This window comes from Protopterus annectens, chromosome 11.part0, assembly GCF_019279795.1.
Source record: "Protopterus annectens isolate FY-2018-M chromosome 11.part0, PAN1.0, whole genome shotgun sequence".
NCBI lineage: Eukaryota > Metazoa > Chordata > Ceratodontiformes > Protopteridae > Protopterus > Protopterus annectens.
In genome coordinates this window covers 307,936,868-307,962,857 of record NC_056745.1, presented here as the reverse complement: position 1 = coordinate 307,962,857, position 25,990 = coordinate 307,936,868, and the positions used below count along the sequence as shown (strand labels likewise).

Here is a 25,990-nt window from a genome sequence, read left to right as displayed (position 1 = left end):
CAGAGGGAAAGGAGGGAAGGCATAGAGGAGACCCAGGGACCAACAGAGGAGAAGAGCATCTACTGGGGACTCCCCATGAGGGGATATTAGGGAAAAATAGCTTCTGCACTTGTTTTGCGGTAATGCAACAAGGTCGCAAGACTGGCCCCAGCACTGAAAGATCTTTTTCACTATTGTGGGACTGACAGACCATTCATGAAGCAGTAGAATGCATCTGCTCAGTTTGTTCGCTATCATGTTTGAACGCCCCAGGATGTGTATTGTTATCAGAAAGCAGTTGGAGGCAATGGCCTTTTGCCATGCTCAGGGGGTTTCTCAACACAGGGGATAGGATTTGGTTCCCCCTTGCTTGTTTATGTACTAGACTACGGACATGTTGTCTGATTGAATTGCAATTGTTCCTTGAGGGAGGGCAGACTGAAATGCTTGCAATGCTAGTAGCACTGCCCTCAATTCCAGGACATTGATATGCAGATTGGCCTCTATCGATCAAGTGCCTTGGACTGTCCTCCCCAGATAATGTCCCCCCCACCCTATCTGGGAGGCATCCGTAGTCACTATGGCCTTTGGTTGAGGGAGAACAAAGGGTTATCCCATCTTTTCTGACTCCATCCTCCAAGACAGGCCTTTTTTGCAAGTTTTAATGGGTGAGTAAGAATGGACCATTGTGAGCCTAGAAGTCATTGAAGTATTCTCATGTGAAACCGTGCCATGAGAACTAAGGTGATAGCTGCTTCCATGGAACCCACGGTTTGAAGAACAAGAACAGCAGGTACTTTTTGCTTTGGTAATATGGATTGGACTTGGCAACTTATCTGCTCAACCCTGTGAAGTGGTAGAGAGGTTATGCAGGAGATTGTATCGAGTCGTGCTCCAATGTACTCTAAGTCTTGATTTAGGGACAGTTGATATTTTTTGTAGTTTGCTGTTATGGTGAGCTGTCTGAATTGATGCGTAATGAACTCCAAGTTTTGAATCAGCAAATGTACAGTGGGGGTGGTGAGGAGCCAGTTGTCTAGATAAGGAAACACCCGGAATCCATGTAATCTCACTTGGGCTGTGAAAGTCAGCATACATTTGGTGAAAACCCTGGGGGCTGTGGTGAGACCAGATGGTAGCTCTCTGAACTGGTAATGACTGTCTCCCAGCCGAAAGCGGAGAAACCTTCTTAAGCAATCATCTATTTTTATGTGATGATATGCATCTTGAAGGTCTGTAGAGCACATCCAATCATCTTTCTCCAGAAAGGGAGGGATAGACTAAACCATAACTATCTGGAATTTTGTCTGTTGGACAAATTTATTTGGTTGAGGTCTCGTATGGGCCTCCAGTTCCCTGTCTTTTTTGGCACTAAAGAGAATCTTGAGTAGAAGCCGGATTTTAACTGCTCTGGTGGGACTTCCTGGGTGACTCTTTATTGAAGCAGCCTGTGTATCTCTTGAGCAGCTTGATCCCTTTGATGGAGTGGAACATCCGTGATTTTCCTTTGAGAGCAGGGAATTATATTGAAGGGGATAATGTAGCCTCTGGCAATGATATTCTGCACCCACAAATCAGTAGTTATTTGACTCCAGGCTGACAGGTGCAGAGAAAGTCTTCCCCCGACTGCTTCCAGAGATAAGCAATCAGGCCTCCATTCAGGAGCACTGGTAGAGATGCCCAGAGAAGGAATCTCTGGACCCCTGGTTTCATGGACCATCTCTGCCCTGGGGTCAGTGTCTTCCATCTGAGCTCCCCCTCTCTGCCTCAAGGGGAACCGCTGCCATGTTTATCATGGAAAAGTCCATGAGACTTCTTGAACCACATTTTCCCACTCCTCTGATTCCTGCACAAGGATAATTGAGTAGTGGAAAAATTAATGCCCATGGCAGACATGGTCTTACCATCCTTCTAACACCTGGCGAGTATATCCTTTACTTTAAGGCCATACAGATAAGACCTGTCAAATGGACCATTGACAAAGGAAGACGAAGGGCTCAATGAAGTCACACAAGTGCATCCAGGCATGCTGCCTAATGGCAACACTGGAACCCACTGCCCTGGTTGTCCCTTCAACTGGATGGGCAATGAGTCACACGGATGAGTTTGAGATAGACTCCAGGGTGGCTAGCTGTGAGACAACCTTATCTTGTACCTTGCTGGACATAGCCCCAGTTAGAGTTTCTGATAAATCCTTAATCAGATCTCTCTGGAGTCTGGTAAAATGTGCCATATAATTCAAGGACCTAAGAGTGAAGATTGATGAAGCATAGACCCGCTTTCCAAACCTGTCCATCGTCCTGGACTCCCTGTTAGGAGGATTAACAGAGGAACTCTCATGGGATAGTTTCCTTTTGGTGGCTGCTGCCACCACCATGGCATCTACTGACAAACCCTTTGCCCAAGACTGGTGGTCTTCAGGTGGGGATAATATTTTGTCTGGTCTCTAGGGAATAGGCTCTAGGGGATCAGGAGCCTTCCAAGCCTGCTGCATGATTAGTTTTACCATGTCGTCAGTGGGTGGGGATACCCAGGAGGTAGATGGCCAAGCACCGAAAGCTTGCAAGTACACGGTTTCCTCCGAGGATGGGTCTTGGGACTTCCAGTTACCCCTCTGTTTCAAAATCTCTAGGATGTCTCTAAAGGAGACATCCTCAGGGGGTGACTGTGGGGAACCCTCCCCTTCATCGAAATCTGTGTCTTCCATGATGGAGTCTTCAGGGGAATCCAGATGCTTCCTCTTGCAAGTTCTTTTTCATGGTGGCTCCTCAGTGGGGAACTCTGGGGAGGACTCAGAAGAAGAGGGGCCCTCATGTGTGTAACTTGAAGCTTCGGTGCTCATTGTCCTATTGTAGAGATAGGTGTCAGAGGTGAGCAGAGGAAAGGGAAGCATGGCACTCCAATGTGGGTGGGATTAGCTGGGAGCCTGTGGAGGTGAAGGCCCTCTCCATGACCCAAAAGGCAGCACCCCCTGAAGAGGAGTGGGAACCCAGAACTGAGAAATGCCACCTCGGAACCGAGGTCACTCTCAGCTCCGAGGAGTCACCCGCCAAAGTTGGAGCCAGGGAAGGACCGACACCCACCAAGGTTTCTGAAACCAAGATTGGCACCGTACCCAAACTAGGTGCCAACCCAGAAACCATGAAACTGATGGAGGGGTCTTGACCCCGAGACTCTGTTGGCTCCGTAACAGGTACTGAAGAGGTCAGAGCAACTTCTGGTACCAGGTGGACACACTTAATGGCACAGAGAGAGCTGGTACCAGGGGTACCAAAGTGCTGGGCTATGAAGTTGCAGTTGTAGTCTCAGGAGGATAATAAGGAGTCCCAGGAGAAAAGGTCCCCGATCCAGATGGGAAAGGGGGATGAGAAGGGGCAGGAATACCTCTGGCCAGTAACAGCTGATCTACCAATCAAATGTCATCGAGTTCTGAAAGACTCCTGGAGGACCATATCAAAAAGGCAGAAGGAGACTCTGGTCTTGTTAAAAATGGACTGGGAAATTGTTCTACATACAGATCTATAGTTGGACAGTATCTAGTCTTGGCCGATGTAGGAGCTTGTGCGGGAGTAGGTGAAGTCGGTGCCGGGCCAAAAACCATAGACGCTGGCAGCAACAAGGATGTTAACGTCACCGTAGAAGTTGAAAGTCCTGAGGAGACACTAGTTTGTAATCTAGGAACCTTAGTTGTTGGTTCCCAAGGATGCGGAACCAATGATTTCCATTTTTGGAGCCTCTGGAACCGAGGATGAAGTCGGTACTGACAGGCTTTTCTTTCTAGAAGGATCCTGCTTAATATCTGCCTTGGACAAGGATTCACTAAAAGGGGATTTAAGAAGACCTTTCAGCAAGTGCTTATTCCTACGCTCTGCTAAGGTTCTTTGACCAAATCTCTTACACATGTCACAATCCAGTTCTAAATGAGGTGCCCCTAAACAGTATACACAAGAAAGATGCATATCAGAATTAGGAATCCTTTGTTCACAGTCTTGACAATGTTTGAAGCCTGATGTGCCTTTAGACAGTTTGTCAGGAGATTTTTCAGTCATAGCTGGTTTGTCAAGTTGTTTGTCAGACATATCCAAAATTAAAGGGCAAAATACAAAAACACGCCCAAAAATCACACTCATACACACATGCACACAAGAGGGGAAAAAAGAAAAGAAGAGCTCTACCAACAATGGCAGATAAGGATACCTGAGGTAAAAAAGGGTAAGTAAGAATGATGGTATGAAAGAAAAACCTGATGCTTTAGAAAAGCGTGGGTAGAGGAAGAAAAATACAACTATATAGAAGCATAAGAATGGATAGCAATATCATAGGAAAGAATTTAAAGGGAAAAGATTCTAACTTTCTCAATAATAGTAGAAAAATAAGACAGCACACTTAGCTGAGAGAAGGCTGACACGTCTTGCTGAGAGAGCGGCAAATGAGGTCTGAGGTAATGTACACAGGGGCATTGTGGATAGAGACTGGGATCAAGAGTTTTTGGCTGGTGCAAGCTGTATAATGGTGAGCCGATTCTGAGGATCGGAACCAAATCCCATCTGTCAAGAATAAATGAAGATTGTCAACATCAGATTGTTTTTTTTACAACCTTAGACACGTTGGCCAAAAGCTATGTTACTATCTACATTAGTACCCTTATCCCTGACTACTGTGTCAATTTGCATGGGTCGCTTTCATTAGGTAGTTTGCTTGGGTAGCCAACTTCTCAAAAGGTACTAATGTGCATTTCTTGGTATTGAGTTTTAAGCTGTGGCTTTAGCAGTAGTCATTTGTCTTAGACCTTCCTGTACGATATTAGTATTTCGGGGGTTTCTGTGATTGCTTCTAGCCTGCAAACATTTGCAAACTTAGTAAGCCAGAGGTCCTTGACATTGGCCTTGACTTCTGAAAAACAGATGCCAAAGTAGAGTGGACCCAGCACAAAGTTATGGGGACTCTACTGGTGACTGGCCTCTATGTTGAGGTGGTCTTTCCAATCCTAACTTTCTGGGTCCTGGTTGTGAGACAGCTGGCTATCCAGTGAGTTATACAGGGGTTTATGCCTAATTCCAGGAGTTTGTTTGTAATTCCTGAGTGGGGTTTTGTATCAAATAACTTTGCTAGGGCAAGATAGGCAATATGCACTGTTTGGCCCTCATGCATTGCCTCCGTGACCTTCTTAGAGAAGTCCACCAGGTTCAGTAGGCATGATTTGTTTTTGAAAAAAAAAAAAACTGGGTTGGGTTCAGTGTCAGAAGGTTTCCTATGTCATAGTTAATCATTTCCACAATAATTATTTTCATGGCTTTGAATATGAGTCAGAATAATGGGTCTATAGTTTCTAAAATCTGTGGATGGTTTGCCTTTGTGCAGAAGGATGACTGATGCAATATTCCATTTGCATGGCTCAAAGCAAGTGGAGAGGCTATGGTTGAAAAGTGACACCAGTGGATCATATTTCAGGCTATTTAGGAGGCATCCTAGGATATTACTGGTGCCCATCGAAACTGTATTCTTGGCCTTAGAGTGCACACCTAAGACCTGCTCCCTCCTGAAAGTTGGAGGGATTATGCCAGATGATATTTCCTAGGGGGAAGCTGGGGTTGAGAGGGGAGGTGACGTTGGAGATGAATTTGTCAGCTGGAAGACATGCTTATCTCTTAGATCCATGAATGTGGCTTCATTTACCAACACTCAGCTCACTGTTGTGTGCTTTCTTTGAGGTTTTGGACAAAGCTAAAGAAAGCCTTATGGTTGTCCTTGGCCTGGGGTGCTGGTTTTACCTAAGAATTTGTTTTGTTGGACTTAATTATTTTTCTTAGTTGTCTGTTCATTTTGATTATAGAGTTTTTATATTTTCTGATGTTAGACTTCTTAATTTTAGTGATGATGTTTTGTTTTGTTGTACAGCCTGTTTAATTTTGGATTCCACCAGGGTGGTTGTTTTTTTTTTAGTTAGTTTTGGGCAGACTTCTGGTTGCACAGCAGCCTCTATGCAATCTATGGCATGTAAATAATTGCACATAGGCTTCTATGTTTTCTGGGTTTGGAGGAGTTTGAAATTTTGACAAGTTATCACTTCATAAAAGGCCATGTTTCCCAACTGTATCCAGAAAAATATGTGTCTTAGGGGTTATTTTAAGGGGTACATTTAAACTAGGCAAAAAGTACAGGCTGCCTCTGTCCTTTAAAGACATAGGTGCTAGATGTATGGTGTATTTCCAAATTTCTCTCCACTGGTCCAGGTTTCTCCTGAATAGCGTAAGGGAAGAGCTTTGCTTCATACAGATGGGATGCCTCTTCCAGAGATGGAAAATTCTCTGAGACACATACCTGTCACTTCAATGTCTCCTATTTATGTCACAAGCAAAGTTTAAATCTATAAGATTGAGTAATTTTGATGCTATCTGTTTTGCGGATATGCAAAAGGTCCATCACAGTGGAATCCAAGGATACCTTATATGTCAGGCATAGATCACCTTTCAACAGTCTGTTGGAAACAGAGTATAGAGATACGACTTTGAGGCAATCTACATAGGACATATTTACATCCTGTATTCTTTTTGTGAGGAATCTCTGTGGGCATTCTAGTTGCTGCATGCACCTGGTCATGTACATACCAAAGGGGGCGTTGCGGTCAGTGATAGGCCTGATCAGGGCTGAATGCATTGGAACAATGGCTTCCTTGAACCTAGATGATATACTCTTGCTTATAAGTTGAGCAACATAAAATTATTTCCTTACTACCTTAGACACATACTAAGTACATGCATATCCAAATCCCTGACTACAGGTTCTACTCTTAGGGGTGTGTTATTGATTAGGTAATATCTAGGGGGGCTGACATCAAAAATGGTACTATTATACATTTCTAGGCATTGACTTTTAAGTTATGGCTTTGGCATCAGTCATTTGCCTGTGCTACACATTCCTATAAGATGTTAGTGTCTTTGGGGTATTCTATGATGCCTTCTAGTTTGTAGTCATCTGCAAACTTGGTGAGCCAGAGGCCCTAGAAACTGGCCTGGACTTCAGAGAAGAGGATACCAAAAAGGAGCAGACTTAGCAAAGAGTCCTGAAGGACTGTATTAGTAAACGTTCTTCACAAATTTGTCAATAACTTTATTATCCTTGTGAGAGAGAGAATGGAATTAGTATTAGCAATTTGTCTAGCAGAAGCAGTTTTAGATAGGGAAATCACTGCATTGTCTGCTTTATGGTTGGAAAACAACTATTTGTGAATCTAAGGTACCTTGTATAACCATTCAGACTCCTTAGACTCAAAGAGGTTGACTGTCAGATAAACTACAAACTGAAAAAAAAAATCCTCTAAACAGATAAAGCAGGAGGAACAGCTGCAGATTGAGGAATATCCAAGATTAACAAATTATAATACATTTGCTGGAAAACTGAATTCCATTCTGATCCCACTGGAAAACTTCTTTCATTTCATGTAATTTCTAAGAAAAACAAAGGTCTTCTGGAGGGAAATCTGAAGCAATACTTTCCTCAGAAATGAAATCATTATTAGGTTGTGAAGAAAATCCTGAAGCACAACATTATCCATTCAATCCATGCTCTTCTGATGGAAAATCAGAATCAGAAGGGCAGGAGCACTTTTTCTTTTTTTCTTTACTGAAGAAGTAAAGTAAAAGCAGAAATTAACTTTCTAGCAAATCTGAACAAACCTTCCCGGTCCCTTGAAACAGAAACAGAAAAAGCCATTTTTTTTTTTTACTTTTTCTGTTCTTTTCCTGCAAAATGCCATGGAACAGGACAAACCTACAGCAAGAACATTATTACATGGTTCAGGCTCCTTTACTCAGCTAGGTGGAAAAACTTCACCCATCCCTTCCACTGAGATGAATAAGACTGGTTCTCCCTTTCCCCTGGAGGGTAAACCTATAGCGACAGAAGACATGTCTATCCCCATAGTCCTCAGTGGTTGTAGGTGCCACAGTAGAGGGATTGGGGGTAAAATGATGAGTGATCCTAGGAGCAAATTCCAACTGTAGTAAAGTCACCCATCAGTGGCTGAGGTACAAATGGAGCTGGGACTCCCTGACAACTTTCTTCTTGCAGACGGGGAAGGCAAGAACCACGAAGACTGGTAGCTGCTCTATAGGTCCAGCCACACAGGATGCCAAAGAGATGTTTAGAATAGCCTATAAGAGTTGGTAAACTCAATGCCATTTAAAAAGGTGGTCTGAAGTACAACCTTCCTGGCAGTCCTCACAAGCACCAGTCCTGCCCCAACATACAAACTATATTCAAGATTATTATAAAATGTTTAAAAAAAACAGATTAAAACTCTAATCAGTATGTTTCCATAAGCATTCACTAGTATGGGGAGGGTGAAAAGTATGATGGGGCATATAGTCTGTCTGCTTTTTTAGACTGTTCTTGTTTTGGGAAGAGTCCTTACTTCTTTTTTGAACCTCTCTGCAACTGTTTTCTGAAATTTTGTTTGCCTGTGCCTTGCTGGGATCATCTACTCTGTTTCCTATAAAAGGAAGCTGAACTGGAAGGAAGATATCTTTTGTATTTTGGCATAGAGTTTTGAAAAATCTGGGTAACCCCATAAATTAATTTTACCCTTTCAACAAATCTTTTAAGGATCTCATTAGAGGAAGAGCCAAACAATAACTCTTTATCCAGGGAAGCATTCAGGAGCTCAGCTTTGACATCTTTTGGAAAATTTTGAGAATATAGCCGGGTAAATCTTTGTATCACTGACCCAGTGACAGCTGTTCTAGGTACAGCATCAGTAGTAACATAAGACCATTTTAGAGACTGTTTGCTTACTTGATATACAGCAGTTAATAAAAAATTCAGTGACGTCTTAATCAACAATTAACTTACTCATAATGTCAAAGGAAGCCTGCAGAAACTTAGACATGTGAGCCTAACAATTCAGTATCCTGAAGACTAAAGTAGAAAAAGTATAAACTTGCTTCCCAAACCTATGAAAAACTTTCCCATCTTTGTCAGAAGGGTTACCTGCCTTAAAGTGTTTGGCAAAAGATGGTTTTGTCAGAGAAATCACTGCAGGATCTGATCTAGGGAACCTTATATAATTTATTTGATTTTCTGGGGGGAGGAAGACATCCTCTAAGGCTGGCAAAACAAGAGGAACAGCTGCAAGTTGATGAAAATCCAGCTATAGCAAATCATATTATCTTTGTTGAGATCGTAATTTTTTGCTCCCATTGAAATAACCCCATTCATTCTGTTAATACTATCATAAAAAGGCAACAACAATGAAGGAAAAATCTCCTTACAGTCATATTTCCTATTCTGTGGAGGAGGAACTTGAGAAACACAGTCTAGGTCTAACTCCTGTCCCTTAGACTAAGAATCAGAATCTGAGAAAGACAAAAATATTTTCCCTTTAATATGAAGTAAGGATTCAGAATTAAAAGACTAAAAGGCTTTAAATAATCATTTAGCAAGGCCTAGCTAATCTAATCGTCCTTGTCTCCTCTAGGTGACACAAGTGAAAAAAGCTTAACTTCATTATTTTTTATGTTTTTCTTCACAAAGGAGCAATGTCTGCTTCCTCCTCCAATACAACAAGAATGTTTCTCCCTTGCCCTAAAAGGGTAGCTGAACAGCTGTAGAGGACATGCAACCTTATAGCCATCAGTGGCTCCCTGAGATGCAACACCAGAGGGACCAAGAGTAACTAATGAGTGGCCAAAGGAACCCAATATGGCCACATCAGAGTCACTTATCTGTGGTTGAGGTGAAGAGGAAGCCGGGATCAAGACAAAAGCCTCCCATACAACTTTTCTCTTCCTACAAACTGGAGAGGAAACAACCAAAGAGCTGGGCCCAAAATCCATGTCTCTACTGAAAAAAAGTGTCTCACTAGTGGATAGTGGAGCTTTGACAAGTTGGTCTTACGTCCTGACTAAAAAGTTTTGAGGTAAAAGTTTTTTATGACAACCACCAAAACAGTAGCCATAGCCTCACCACACATTTTGACAAGAAAGTTAACATTTTCCTCACAAAAAATTTATAAAATGGAAGGTAGTTCCCAGTGAGGTATTTATCTGCCCAGCAATGAAAAGCATTAGCTGACAGTTGATCACTCAAAGTCAACTGGGAAGACAGCACTTTGAAGGCAAGAAAGTTTTGAAGGCTTGGCCTCTTAATCACTGACTTTATACTATTTTTCTCAAGCTGTTCAGCTGTTAACACGTGTGGCACGTGCCCTAAAGCTTTGGATTTTGGCCCATTGTCCAGTCCTTGTCAGGATATGATCCATACAGTTTAGGCTATTGCAACTATGATCTAATGATAAACATATATCGTTTTACAGAAAAAGGAAGGCCCCCAACAGGGTAATTATCTGCTCAACAAATTTTAGATGAAAGTTGGCTGCTGATACTGAAATATCTAAGATGATGAGATTTTGACTTAGAAGACCAACAGTAGGAAATCCCTGCTTTTTGTTACCTGTATGTCTTTTATATACCAGCATGCTCATGTGCTTGAGCAAACATATGGTGCACGAGGAATGTGCCCAAAAGTTTTGGGAGATGGGCCTGATGTCTGATATCCTTGACAGGATATGTCCCAGATAGATAAATGCAACTACAACAGTGTTCTAATAATGATCAGGATTAGTACTACTATTTATTAGTTTATCATAAAGAGAATAAGTTCTTGCTCTTAGTGAATTACAATTTGAAGATGGGCTGGAGTCACCCATTATTCATATTACTGGAAAGTGAGAAAAAGTAATATGAAATCAAAAACAGCATAAAGTACACCTGGGCTCAGCTTCATGAAGAATTCCAGTCTGCATTAAAGACTGTCTTAACAGAGCTCTACAAAGTGCATGTGCCCTAATATAGGGTGCCTTGGCAGGCTACACAGCAGTAGGAGATGAGATCCATCATGGAAAATGTGTGACTGCAAATAAATTAAGGCAAACTAGTCATGCAACACAATTCTGCTCTGGTACCATTCTTCAGCAATATTATTATATCCCTCCTTAGCATAAGCATTACATCTTATTTAGAATGGTTTACCAAGCCTAGGGAAAATGCTTAGTATGTAGGCTGAGTGAAATGTGGTACATCATTTTCCAGTGTGTAAAGAATTATACTAGAGGCGGAAAGATGACAGACTACTGCCTCATCTGTTGGGGAGGATACAGAGTGTTTAACTGCCACAGTGTGACTGACAGTGGGGCAGCTGTACAGTCCAGCTGTCAACATGGCAGTGAGGGGATGGATTGGCTGAGAGGGAAACCCTGATTATATAAGGAATGTGTACAAGAGTAAGAAGACGGTTGTGATCCCTGTTAGGCATAGGGTTCCAAATGTTGTATCTTTCAACCTTTTAGTGCAAGAAATCTGGACAATACCTGAAATAATGGAGGGACAAACAGAAGCACAGCTGGATCAAGCAGCACCCTACCTGCGTATTTTATTAGAAAAAAATATTTTTTTCTTTTAAACTGTAGCAAACTGCTTGCTACAAATGTAACAAGCAATTGTTATAGTTTATACCCTCCATGCAAGAAGCACAATGGTGCTTATGTTTTAGTTAAAAAAAGTCTTCTTTCGAACTGTTGTAAACTGCTTACAAAAAAAGTAGCAAACAGTTGCTACACTTTATATCCTGCCTTCACAGAGCACTACAGTGCTCAGGTTTTAGTTAAAAAAGAAAGAGGTTTTCTTTTCTTTTTTTTTTTTTTTAATTTTAAACTGTAACTAACTGCTAGCTACAATGTAGCAAGCAGTCACTACAGTGCTCAGTTTTTTTGACCACAAATGAAATTCTAGCTTTTAAAAGTCAGTATTGCATTAAAGAGTGCTCCAGATCAGGTGATCATGCCCCCAACACTTTGAACACAGGGCAGTTGCCCCTCTCACCCTGCCCTAGCCATGCTACATAGGAAAAAGGCCCAAAAATAGGGACAGACTTTAAATATTGCTCTTATAAACATAGAAGTTTGCTAGAATAATAAGTTTTGTGTTAGCATGCATTTTCTGAAGGAATATAAAGTCTGAAAGTCAAATGTGTGTCATTATTTAGTAACTTCAGTCCTCAGAGCTTTGCCAGAGAACTTGAACTTTTATGAGGAACAGACCAAAAATATGAAGCAAAAATTTAGACAGTTGAGAGGTGCGTACCAGGAAGTATATAGAAGTAGGGAGTTGATACCAGTCACTGGCAGGATGGGTGATGTTTGAAGAGGACAGTTCTGAACGCTTTTAAATGTGAAGTCATATTAAAGGAATTTCAGTCACCCCAGGACAGGAAGTGAGTAGGGTTGGTAAAATTCCTGGATGCAAATTCTCTTACAAATTGGTCAGTGCATAATTTTATACAGCAGAGGTTCTGCCAAATTAAATATGTTACAATGTCTTGAATGGGTCATCAGTGATGCATCCCAAAGTTGGTAGAGTTGGAGGGTCAGAGGTGCTTTAGTCATGGCTAAGATCAGAAAGAAGTTTAGTGGACTCAGATCGCAGCCAAGCTGGGAAGGAGGCCAATAGGAGATTATCTATACAATGCGCTTTTCTAGCATGCAGGACAACATATTGTTAGATCTAAGCTGGGATACGAGGCTACTGTTTAAACTCTATGTAGGACCAGAGACATAAACAGAACAGAAGCAATGAAAAGAAGATATACAAGAACTGTAATTGGTATGGAAGAGCTCTAAGTTATGACAGAAGACTTAAAGAACTGCATCTAAGAAGTACATATATTTTCAGTAAGTTAAAAGGTTGAGGGGTGCCTCATATGATTCATAAGTCATGCAGTGACAGTCATTTAAACCAAATCTTGTAAAAAATATTTTGCACACAGAGTGAGAACACTGGCAAAATATAATGCAACAGAAGAAAGGAAATGAAAAATTCAAAGACAGTTTTGGATAAACACATGAGACAAATGTGATATTTGGCAATGACCGTGGATAACAGTACGGTTAAAAATAATTACAAACTACCAGCACTGCACATTTTATGACTACCTTGCAGACACTTCCTAATATCCCAGGTGGAACAAGCTTGCACTGGTTGTAAGTCTTTCATGAATCCCAGTTTCACTGTTGTCTAAAGGAACTGCTTGATATTACATAATAAGTCAAAGGAATTCAAACTATGGAAAATAGAAATGGGCGTTCACATTTACTAATTCAATTAAGTAATTTTAGAAATTTTAATAAACTAACAATCCTACCTGACTTCTTTCCAGATTTAATAGAATATTCTGCAATGCTGTCTAGTATCAAAGCCAAACGCAATGCAATTTCTGCAGTTACTATTGGGTTTGAGTGTCCTATGTTACCGGTATAGATAACTTCATGGATCAGCCAGAGGATGTAAACCCACTGCAGACAAACAGAAAAAAACAAATATATACTGTGTTACTAGTGCATGATGTTGCAACAGAGTTTATATTTGACTGCATACATGTTTTATCAAAGTGCTCTCAAGGCAAAATTAAAAATGCATAAAAATGTATTCTGCAGCACTCAGGGTTGTGCAGCTTATCACAGGAAAGGCAAGTGCTACTTAACATTACATTAGTGTAATAACAGAAAGAAAAAATAAGCTAGTCTAGAATGTAAGTGTATTTATCATTCTTTCTGTCCTCCAACCCCTTTATCTACTTGGCACACTCCCACCTCATGAATTTCCTCCCTGCTACCCATTCTGGTATTTCATGGATCTACAACCATTTCTGAAAAAAAGAAGTTATGTCTTACCATAACGTTCTATCTGTGCTGTCGATCTTCACCAATCCTTGACAATGGGTTTGGTTCCAATCCTTGGAACCCAGTCAGCCATTTACTTCAGCTCGCGCTCCCCAAACTCTCGAGCCAGGCTCTACCCATAATGCGTCTCTCAGAGATTACTTCAGATCAAGTGTGCCAAAAACTGTCAGTCAGATATGAAAGTTATGGTAAAATGATAGGCAAATCAACCAAGGCCATATATGAGTCCTTAAAAAAGGAAACTAGCTAAGAACTAAGTTCGGTCTACTAAGAGTCTCAGGATAGGGGAAGGAGGGTGAGGATGTCAAGAATTGGTGAAGACTGACAACACAGATGGAATGTTATAGTAAGACATAACTTCTTTATCTGATGTTGTCAATTTTCACCCAATCCTTGACAGTGGGACAGAGTCCCCAGCTACTTTAGCCTTGGGAGGTCTCACGGAAGAATATTCCTAAGCACCATAGTCAAAGGATCCTCTTCCCCTTGAGATCTGATCCAATTTGTAATGAGTGATAAAGGTATGAAGAGAAGACCAAGTGGCTGCTAGACAAATGTGGTCTAAAGAAGCTCTGGCATGAAAGACTGCAGACGTAGCTACTGCTCTTGCAGAATGGGCTTGAACTGGTTTTGGAAGTTGGAGTCCTTTAGAATGATAAATGAATGTGATGCAGTCTCTAAGCCATTTAGTCAAGGTAAGCTTTGAAACTGGATTACCTATATAGAGAGAAGAAAATGCCACAGATAGTTGGTTCGATCTTCTAAAATCTTTAGTCCTGTGAAGATAAAAATGCAGTTATCTATGCATGTCAAGTAAGTGGAGGGCATATTCTACCTTGTACGAAAATTTTGGAAAAAGACTGGTACCTATAGAGTCTGATTAATATTAGCTTCGGAGACAACCTTGGACAGAAAAGATGGACTAGTTCAAAGCACAACTCTATCTCTATGATAAATTAAGTAGGGAGGTTCGCATGATAGGGCTTGAAGCTCTGAAACTCTTCTGGCAGAAGTAATAGCCACCAAAAATAAAGGTTTTCAAGACAGATGTTTTAAGTCACAAGTTGCTGAAGGTTCAAAGGGGGTCCTAGTAAGGGCCTGAAGAACTGCAGGTAGATCCCAAGGGGGAAAAGGTTCCTTAAATGGAGGTCTTAGCATTAGGAGATCATTCAAGACTGCTTTACAAAGTTTGTGTGACATTAGAGAAGCACCATCCAGTCCTATATGAAAGTTTGAAATTGCCACTACATGAATTTTAACCGTTGATGCAGAAGAACCTGACTGGTAAAGTGAAACCAGAAAATCTAACCACTTTGTGGAAAGGACTAGTGTAAGGGTCTAGCTCCTTCTCAGGAGCCCATCTCACTAATTTTTCCCATTTATTTTGGTATAATTTCCTTGTACAGGATTTATGATGAGCGACAATAATATGAAAGAAAGAGAAGTATGCCTGGCAATCATGGGAACTGGGGAAGCCACGCAGTGATCTTGAGATGTTGGAGTTTCAGATGGACCATGTCCTCTGTGAGACAGCAGATCTGGAGTGGGTCTTTATTATCGGATTGAAACTTTCAAACCCCGAATACCATATGGTCAACACTATATGTTTGAAGTTTGAAAATTTTGAATCCTACAAAAACAGCAAACCTGTCATTAAGGGTTTTACGCAGGGGGCAAGCCCCCCCTGCACCCCCCACACCCCCGCTAATTAAATATACCAACTCCAAGATTGCACTACACTGAAGTAAAGGGAAGAATTCCCTACGGCGATCTCCATTCACACTTGCAAAGTTTTCAATATTCGAACATTTGGTGTCACTCAAATGGTGTTCGACTATTGAAATATTCGCTGTGATAATACAGACCCTTCTGGAGCTGAGTCCAGAAGCCATGGTTTCCGAACTAAGTGAGGCCACAAGAAGAGAAACCAAATTTGTTGAGGCCAGAAGGGGGCAATGAGGATTATTGAATTTTTCATCCTTTTGGCTTTCTTTAGGAACTGTGAAATGAGAGGAATTGGGGGAAAGGCATAGAGCAGACCAGGGGGGCAATTGTGGAAAAGAGCATCTCTGGGTGACACTCCCTGAGGGGGGATTAGTGCAAAGTAACTTCTGCACTTGTTGTTAGAGGAGAGGCAAAAAGATCGCAGCAAGGTTGGCCCCAGTGGTGAAAAATGTTGTTTGCCACTGCTGGATTGAGAGACCACTCGTGAGGCAAGAGAATAGTTCTGCTAAATTTGTCTGCTATCACGTTGGAGCTCCCCAGAATATGCATTGCTGTGAGAAAGTGGTTGGAAGAAATCACCCATTGCCAAACTCTGAGTGCTTCTCAACACATCAGGTAAGATTTGGTTCCCCCTTGTTCATTTATGTACCAGACTATCAGTAAGAAATTAGGGAAGCAGCCTTCAGCACTTAAATCAAATCAAAATCTAAGCAGTTCAGAAGGCCATGAAGAACCACACTCCAAAGACGTCTGAAAATATGTAAATACAACTTTTATTTTCACATTAAAAAAAGTGAAAAATAAAAGTTGTCTTTACATATTTTCAGGCATGTTTGGAGTGTTGCTCTTTGTGGCCTTATGAACTGCTTAGATTATGTACCAGACTACCAACATCTTGTCCGTCTGAACCGCTACTGTCCCTAGAGGAAGGACATCTTTGAATGCTTGCAATGCTAATAGCACTGCCCTCATCTCTAGGACACTGATGTGCAGGTTAGCCTCCAACTAGGAACACGTGTCTTGGACTGTCCTTCCCAGATAATGATCCCCCCACCCTATCTGGGAAGCATCCGTAGTCACTATGGCTTGGAGCTGGGGAAGAGTGAATGGGAGACCCAAGAGAATCTGGCTGGAGTGTACCCACCACAGCAGGTCCTGTTTGCAGTGATTGGTAATCAGAATTAAGTGAGATATTGGTTGGTGCATGAGCAACCACTGTGACGCTAGTAGCCACTGCAATATTTGCATGTGATATCTCACCAAGGGAACTAGAGTGATTGCTGCTACCATGAAGCCTAATGTTTGAAGAACTAATTTTGCTGGGACCTTGTTGTTATGCAGTAATTGACCGACCTGAGATCTGATGCATTGCAGCCTTTCTGGAGGGAGAGATGCAATTCCAGAAACAGTGTCTAAGTGGGCTCCAATGAAATCCAGCTATTGAGAGGGATGAAGTGTGGACTTTTCGCAGTTTATAGTTATTCCTAGAGATTTACAGAGATGTATGGTGTAATCTCTTGCATGTTCTAACCGATGCCTGGTGGTAGTGGTGAGGAGCCAGTCATTGAGGTATGGAAATACTTGTAATCCTTGCAGTCTTAGATGAGTTACTACCACTGCCATGCATTTGGTGAACACCCTGGGGCTGTGGTGAGTCCAAAGGGAAGAGCTCTGAATTGAAAATGATTGGCTCCCAGCCAGAATAACAAAATCTTCCTGGAACACTTTTCCATTTTTATCTGGTAATAAGTGTCTTGGAGTTCGATATAGCACATCCACTCATCTTTTTCCAAGAATGGAAGTATTGACTGAACTGTGACCATCCGGAATTTGGTTTGTTGAACTGCCTTGTTGAACTGGCTGAGATCCAAGATGGGTCCCTAGTTACCCTGTTTTCTTGGGCACTAAAAAGAATCTTGAGTAAAATGTGGATCCTTTCTAGTCTGATGGGATGTTTTGGATGACTCTTTTGCTTAAAAGTCTTTGAATTGTTAAAACTGCTACTTCCCTGAGACTGGGTGGCATGTCCAGAAGTTTTCTCTGTGGTTTTGCGTGTATTAATAGAGGGATTTTGAAACCTTTAGATATCATTCTCTGCACCCATTTGTCCATCGTTAACATTTGCCAGGCAGATTGATGCAGAGAAAGTTGCCCCCTGACTGCCTCCAGAGGAGGGCAATCGGGCCTGTTCAGGGATGCTAGTAGGAAGCACCACGGAAAGACTGAATTTTTTAAACCACAGTCTCCCACTCCTCTAGTCTCTAGAGTACAGCCTCTGAGGAGTGGATAAGCATATGCCTATGGCAGAAAGGGTCTTGCCATCCTTTTCATATCTAGCTAGTGTATCTTTTGCCTTGGGAACAAAAAGGGAACATCTGTTAAATGGAGTGTTGACAAGTGACACCTTAAATGGCTCCGCAAATTCGCACAAGCTCATGCACAAATGCCTTCTGATGGCTATGTTTGAACCTGCTGCCCTAGACATCCCTTCAGCTGCACAAGCAATGAGCCTCATGAACAAGTTAGAAATTGTTTCAAGGGTTGCAAACTGAGAAGTAACTTTATCCTGTACCCCTTCAGCCACTGCTTCTGAAAGGGTACCCAAGAGCTCTTTGATCAGATCCCTCTGTAACCTGGTAAAATGCACCATATAATTCAATGACCTGAAAGTGAAGGTTGCTGAACCATAAACGCACTTCAGAAACCTATCCAAAGTCCTAGGCTCCTTGTTAGAAGAATGGATGGTAGGACTTTACTTGGCAAGTTCCTTTTTGGTGGCTGCCACTACCACCATGGCATCAACAGAAATTCCTTTGGCCCAATGTGGTTCATCTTTAGGGGCTGATAATACACAATCTGGTCTCTTGGGGATTGGGTCTATGGCATCGGGCATCTTCCATGCCTGCTAAGCGATTAGCTTAATGAGATCATCATCAGGCTGAGAGATCCAAGAAGCAGAGGGTTGGGCATGAAAAGCCTCCAGGTATATTGATTCCTCTGAAGATGGTTGGGTGGAAATCTAGCCAATGCTCTGTTTCAGGATTTCTAGGATGTCCCCAAAGGAAACATAATCAGGTGGTGATCTGGGGGAACCTTCCCCTTTATCAAAATCAGTATCTTCAGTGAAAGACTCCTCCGGGGAGTTTAAGTACTTCTTGCACTTTCTTTTCACAGGGACTTCCTAGTGGAAATGATCTGGGTAAGTATCCAAATGGGAGACCACTAAAGTAGGTGTTACCTGGGACTTTTGTGCCCTCTGTCCTAGGGATGAGACTGATGGTAGCTCAGGTCAAGGAGATAAAAAATTCTGTCCAGACAGGAGCAGCAATGACTGTGAGTCTCTAACAGACAAGGCCTTCTCCATAATCTGGAAGGCTGCCCCCCCCCCCTATAGAGGGATGGGAGTCTGGAACCGAAATAGACTCCTTCAGAACTGGGGTCACATCCCACATCGAGGAGACAGCCTCCGGACTAGAAGCCTGGGTTGATGCTACAGAGGCCGAGGCACCAAGGGACATGGATGGCTTCAAAGGAGCAGAAAGAGTACCATGCACCTCGGACCCAACCAAAGTGTCTCAACCCCAGGAGGTCTCCAGTGCTGAAAGCTTGGAGGAACTCAAGGCAATTCTCGGAACCAGAGACGAAGATGCTACTGGAACTGAGACAGTCGAAGCTGGGATAATCAGAACCAAGGGTTCCAAAGGCTCAGCAAGAGTTGGAGGAGAAGGACATGGGGGTGGCATAGGAAGAATGGTGCCAATGCTGGTGTGGCTTGGAACCGAGAGCAATCCCCTCACCGTCAGCAGCTGATCCACCAGTCTCATAATATCTGCCCCTGAGTGACTCTTAGTAGATTGAACCGATGCAGTGGAAGGAGATTTTAGGGGGTCTCACTTCTACAAAGGGACTTGGGGGGGGTCTGTCTTTAAATGGGTCTATGGATGGAGAATAAGATGTTTGTGGGAGCAGATACAGCCCTAATTGCTGTGGTATCGATGTGTCAGTAGGTGCCAAAGAAGTAGCTGTCAGCTCCAAAGCCAGTTTAGACTTGGTTCCAGATAAACTCTTTGGGGCCAATAAATTCTTCAGTACTGAGGCTGATTTAGCCATTTTCCTTGATAGTTCCAATGGACCTTTGAACCGAAGAAGGCCTTTTCTTCCAAGTAGGAGATGAAGATGAAGATGAAGTGCTAGCTTCATCCCTGGACTCAGAAATGGCCTTATCAAATCCGGACTTAAGGATTCCCCTTAAGATTAATTTATTTTTCCTTTCAGTCAAGGTTCGGGTTGAAAACCCATGATAAACAGAACAGTTTTCTAGCAGATGAATTTTACCAAGGCAATATACGCATACAGTATCCCTACCAGAGTTAGGCATTTTGCCCTCACATTTCTGACACCTCTTAAACCAGGAGGTGCCTTTAGAAGATTTAGTAGGAGAAGGTTTTTGTTGTTCAGCTATAATAACAGATTGTTCACACAGCAAAAAACAAAGTGGAAAGAAAACAGATAGAAAGTTTTTTTTTTTAATGGATAGTGAGAGGGAATACCAGCAATGGTATTTGAAAATACCTTGAAAAAAGGTAAAGAAAAGGAAAAAGGTACCAACGATGGTACTTAATAGTTTACCAATGGTAGAAAGAAGAATATAGCTACTCTAAGTAAGGCAGGAGTGGGTAGATAGTATAGAGAGGTATAATATAGATTTTTAAGAGAAAAAAATCAGCTTTCAAGAAAAAAAACAGTTTATAAATAAGACAAAACTCACAAATATAGCCAAGGCTTGAGAGAAGGAAACAAACACATCTGGTCTTCAAAGCGACAAATGAGATCTGAGGTAATCTCTGAGAGGAGCATTATGGGTAAAGCCAGGCTCGAGAGTTTGGATAGCGCTTGCTGAATTAAATGGCTGACTCGGTTCCGAGGTTGAGAACTGAACCCACTGTCAAGGATTGGGTGAAGATTCACAACAGAAAGGCTCATCCAGACTCTGCTACACTTTGCTGTGAAGGAAAGGTTAGTTTGCTGTTATTTTTTGTATTTCTGTATTGCCTTTCTATATTTTGAATACTGTAGTTTGTTTTCTTTATCTTGTGTTTTGCTTGCATTCTGTTTTAACAGCATATTAAAACTTCAAAAGAGACCACAGCTCTCTGTTCTGAGTCAGGCAGAATTTTTCCCTCTCTCCCACCCATTTAAGTTGTCTTGTTAAATACCACTGTCTTTCTAGTTGCCCGCCTCTTATGTTAATCTGACCATATATCTCATTTCTCTCTACTTTCACTGGCTTATGTGAGTAATCACAAAACCATCACTTTTGAAATCCCACCCTTGCAATTATTTAAATTTATTGGCCATCCTACAGTATTTCATAGTACCAAAATACAAAAGTAACCACCCCTTTCAGTCCATCTTGCTGTTTTAAAAATAGTAACTTTAAACAGGTAAAACTCAAGTTACCTACTTTCATATCTAACTTCTCTAGTGCACACTGCAGAGTGCATTCTTTTCAATCTTACCTTTAAGCATCCCTGTTACTAGCACTTTCTCTAATACCTAAAGATCATCTCTACTTGACTCCAAGTAGACTTTTCTCTATCTGTTAAACCTAGCACTTGCTCCGACAGTACTTATTACCTTGATACGTCACTCTAATAGATAGCACCCCAAAAGGCAAACCCCCATTTCGGTCACCCACATCCCCGGAATCTCTTTTAAAGTTTTTTGTCTAGTCCTTCTAGCATGTCGAGGGATCAGTTGCTAGTGTCCTCTCCTGCTCAGCTGGTGAACAATATTGAGGCAATGTTACAATTGCCTCATGTACACAGACAACCCTCTCCTCCTCCCACAAAACACAAATACATGCGAGAGATGCAACTATACGGCCAAACTGGAGGCTGAGCTCTCTCAACATAGGACTGGCAAGACCAGTCAGGAGGAGAAGGTTACCACACACACTATAGACCCAGTCTCACATAGTACCATCACAACCTCAAATCATACACATAAACACACAAAGACATACGGGCGGCTCTGATCAAAATCTACCAAAACAGCAGAGGCCACCAAAGCAGACACCCAAACAACCACCACCTCAGAACACAACACCTGCAACACATAGACCTCACAGTCAGAGTGTCAAACAGTTACAGCCCTTAAGGCCAAACACAATGTCAGACACACTAGTCATTGGTGACTCCATAGTCAGACACACTGACGTCCGCTCCGCCACCAGACTGAGTAAGGAGAAGGTCACAGTAAGCTGCCTGTCGGGTGCTAGAATCCGCCACATAACGCAAGCACTCAGGTCTCTCAACAGCAGGTACAAATACGACTCAGTCATTGTCCACGCTGGTGTACTACATGAAAAGAGACATTGAGGAGCTCTCTGATTATGTAGCCCAGGCAGGTATGACCCTGACCTTCAGCAGTATCCTACCTTCACCAAGAATGATGCCACAATACAGAGATAAGATGATCGGCTTTAACAATTGGCTTAAACTCTGGTGTCATTCAAAGGGGATCCAATGTCTGTCTGCCTGGGATGACATGCTGGACAAGCCACGCTGCTTAAAGGGGCGGCTTGCACCTGTCACCCGGATTCCGGATATTGGCAAAGGCTCTTGCCACCCCATAGTGCCTTTTAGGCAAGGCTCAAATTCTAAACCTACCACCCTAGAACACAAAAAGGAAAAAACTAAGGGTAATGCTGCTCAATGCCAGAAGTCTAAATCTCAAAATGCACAGGCCCTTCTCAGTATGGAGAACATCGATGTCTGTGCAGTGACAGAAACCTGGTTCAAGGCTCCTGAGAGCACCCCAGCACTATCAGGTTTTACCTCTTATCATGCTCCGCCCCAAAATCCGGACAATACCAAGAAAGGAGGGGTATCCATATTCATCAAAGACACCCACACCTCAAGACTGATGCATCGGAGACCATCCAGGTGCAATTAACCATAGGCAAGACTGCTCTGCAAATTGTAGCATGTTACAGGCCACCCTCACAAACTCAGGAACCTCACATGGCCTTCCTGAAAACACTAGAGGATAAATGTATCACCAAACACCATCATACTAGGTGACTTCAATTACCCTAATATAGACTGGGAACACTACTCAAGCCCAAACACCCTAGCCCAAAAGTTCCTGGAATTCATAAACTCAAATGCCATGGAACAACTAGTCACCATCCCCACAAGAGGAGAAAACATACTTGATCTCATCATCACGAACATGGGAGCACAATGTTCAACACCAGAAGTATACCCCTCACTGGTGAGATCAGATCACAAACTAATCTCACTGGAGGTCCTCATCCCACCCCACCTGAAATAAAAAGACCACAGTAAAGAACACACTTCTAAAGACTAGTGTCTCCCTTAAGGCCCCCGTCTCCCCGAGCTGGCAGAAAACAGTACTCAAGCCGCTGAATCACTTACAAATGCCTTCTACCAGCACCTGCAGGACTGCATGGATAAGGCAATCCCAAGCAAAACAAAGACTCTTTGTACCAAAGCAAAGCGCCCAGTCTGGTGGACCCCAGCCATAAACAAACTCTACAACAAAAGGAGGAAGCTACTACAAGATAGAGCAAAATCCTTAAAAGGTAAGACACCCTTGATCACTATAAGTAAAAACTAAGAGCTCTCATAAAATCATCCAAAGCAAATTTTGAGAGAAAAATAGCTAAAGACTCAAAAGACAATCATAAGGCCTTCTTTAGCTATGTTAGAAACCTGGGAGGAAACTCCCAGATATGCTCAGAACTAGTTCAAAATGATGTGAAGATTACTGATCCTACAGACATTGCCAACATACTGGCTGACAGGTTCAGTGCAAACTTGATTGCAGCCCCCAAACATCTCAAGTGAGAACTGCTCTCTCCAAAGCAAAAACACAGCATCCATGGGACCTGATGGTGTCAATTAAACCCACAGCTAGGACAGCTGTTTAATCATAGTCTTACCTCTGGATACGTGCCCAGGGGTGGCGCACTGCAACTGTGGTCCCACTCACAAAGGCGGTGCCTCCACCGACCCTTCATAATGGACCTCATAAATAAAGACATAGGGAATTTGCAGACTTTGGATCCATCCCAGTTTGGCTTTGTCAAAGGCAGATCATGCCTTCTAAACTTGGTTGACTTTTTCAAACAGTCACCAAAGCCATTGATGAGGGAAAGGCAGTCCCTACAGCCTACCCTCGATCTGGCTAAAGCCTTCGATACAATACCCCACTCGGGTATCATTGAAAAACTCATCAGCTTAAATGTTAACCCATACATCACAAGATGGGTTGCAAACTGGCTGAGTGACAGAACCCACAGGGTCAGAGTTGCTGGCGCCATGTCAGACTCAAAGCCTGTCACAAGTGGTGTACCACAGGGCTCAGTCCTGGGCACTCTTGTTTGGCATCTACTTTACAAGCAAACACAGGAGGGTTATGGCTGACAAAGTTTGCAGATGACTGCAAACTGCGCATAGTAGAAAACACATCTGACACAGATATCCTTCAGAAGGGTCTCACAGAAATGGATAACTGGTGCCAGAGCCATGGCCTAAAGTTAAATGCCAAAAAAAAACAAGGTTACCTAGCTACCAAATAGGTGGCAATCCACTGAGCACAGAAGAAGTTATCAGGGACCTGGGGACCCAGGTTGATAGTAGTCTGTCATTCGACACCCATGTAGCTAAAGTAGTTAGGAAGACCTTCTACATTGCCCACCTTATCATGAAGGGATTCTCATCTAGATCAAGGGAGGTCATAGTCTCCTATACTCATCACTCATCAGACCAATGATTGAGTACAATGCCCCATTCGAATGTATCTGACCCAGCTGGAGAGGCCACAAAAGTTCCTCACCAAAAGGATAAAGGGTCTCAAACATCTGTCCTATGCTGCCCGACTGAAAGAACTCCAGCTCTATTCAGTCGCTACGCTTTGCTCAGAGGTGACCTTTGCCTAACATACAAGGCCATGTCAAACCCAGATTTGATGAATATGCTTCACCTCAAAAATCTAGATCCGTCAGAGCCACAAGGGCGGAGACTTAAATATAGATTCATCACCCAAAGACTCCTATGCTGTGGAATAAAATCCCGGTATATGTGAGGCAGAGCACCTCGCTGGCCTTGTTCAAGAGAAATCTTGACCAATGGATGGGAGATCGCAGATATACCCCAGGGATTACCTCAGTGTCACTGCTCAACAGAGGCACAGCAAAATAATGGGTATAGTTCCCCATACTAAAGGGGTGGTGAAAGCACAAAAAAATGGGCTAGGCTTGTAAATGCCCTCGGGCAGATAGCCTAGTATGAACCTATGAACCTATGAACACCAGATGAACTCATTTCATAGATTCATGGAGAAGTTAGTCACTAGTATCTGCTACCCTTGCCTTCTCTTCCCTCTTCCATCATGTTAAGGGTGATACTTTAACATCTCACCATCATGATGTTGCACAGCCAGATCATCTTTCTCTTACCTCTTCTTATTCCATCTCCCCTATTCCCAAGCCACACCCTTTCCTTTCCATTACATGTACCCTTCTTGTGGCTTTCCATTGAGCTTTCTCTGGAAGTGGGATATCCCTCTCAATTTGTATGGCATCCAGAACTGCACACAGCATACATGATGTAGTCTGACCAGTCCAAGGATAGCAGAATCATTATCATATAACATCAGGAGTCTGTCAACCTGATAATACACCCCAGCATGTTGTTAACTGCTATCACATCTCTCTTACTCTTCTCCTGGTGGTACAGTCTAGCTGTGAGCAGCATCCCAGATTATTTACATGCTCTGTGCCAATCCACTCCTCCTTCACTGATACTTCACATCAGGGCTCCTGTGGCTGAAGTGCAATACTTTCCATTTCTCTGCACTGAATATTAAATACCATCTTTCTACACATTTGATCAATCTTAACAAGCCTTTCATTATCTTTCTTCCTAAAATCTTTCACTGCTACACTGACATTTGTTCATAACAATGTACCTGCTTTCTGGGAAATTACGTAAATAAATTTATGTTATCTGTTTTAAGTTTTTGTATATCTTTGTATGTAACTGGAGCTTTTCTCACCAGGCCTCCACTGAAAATGGATTCTTTCTGATCCAGTCAGATCATCCCGGTAAACAAATGTCAAATAAATAAATACATTTGTGTTTTCCTGTTCTCTGTTTTTCTCATACATTTCAAAACAAGCACACTAATGAGTAATGGACCCAGCACATAACCCTGGAGTAATTCGTTAGTCATGTCCTTCATTCTGGATATTGTCATTCTCACCACAACCCTCTAACTTCTGACTTCACCCTTGTAGTTTTCTAGCAGCCAGTTGTGTGGGAAGGAGGCAGAGACCTTGGTAAAGTTCAGATAGATCACATCTACTGTTTCCCTTGTCAAGTCTGCTTACAACTGAGTTATAAATCGTATCAAGTTTGACTGAAAGCTCCTTCTGCTTATAAACTTATATCAGTTGTTCTCCTTAAGACTGCTGAACCTCTACGAAAAATCTAACCTCTTTCATAGGATTCTTTCCGTGACTTT

General features: G+C 42.3%; 1 protein-coding gene across 1 annotated transcript in view; it reads right to left on the bottom strand.

Annotated features, from left to right (window-relative positions):
• The window catches only part of CFAP54 (cilia and flagella associated protein 54), a 2,749,537-nt gene that overhangs the window by 2,217,293 nt on the left and 506,254 nt on the right, over positions 1–25,990 (bottom strand). Inside the window, exon 17 of the mRNA XM_044087198.1 lies at positions 13,174–13,324. Coding sequence (XP_043943133.1) covers positions 13,174–13,324 — 151 coding nt within the window. The remainder of the gene's footprint in view (positions 1–13,173; positions 13,325–25,990) is intronic.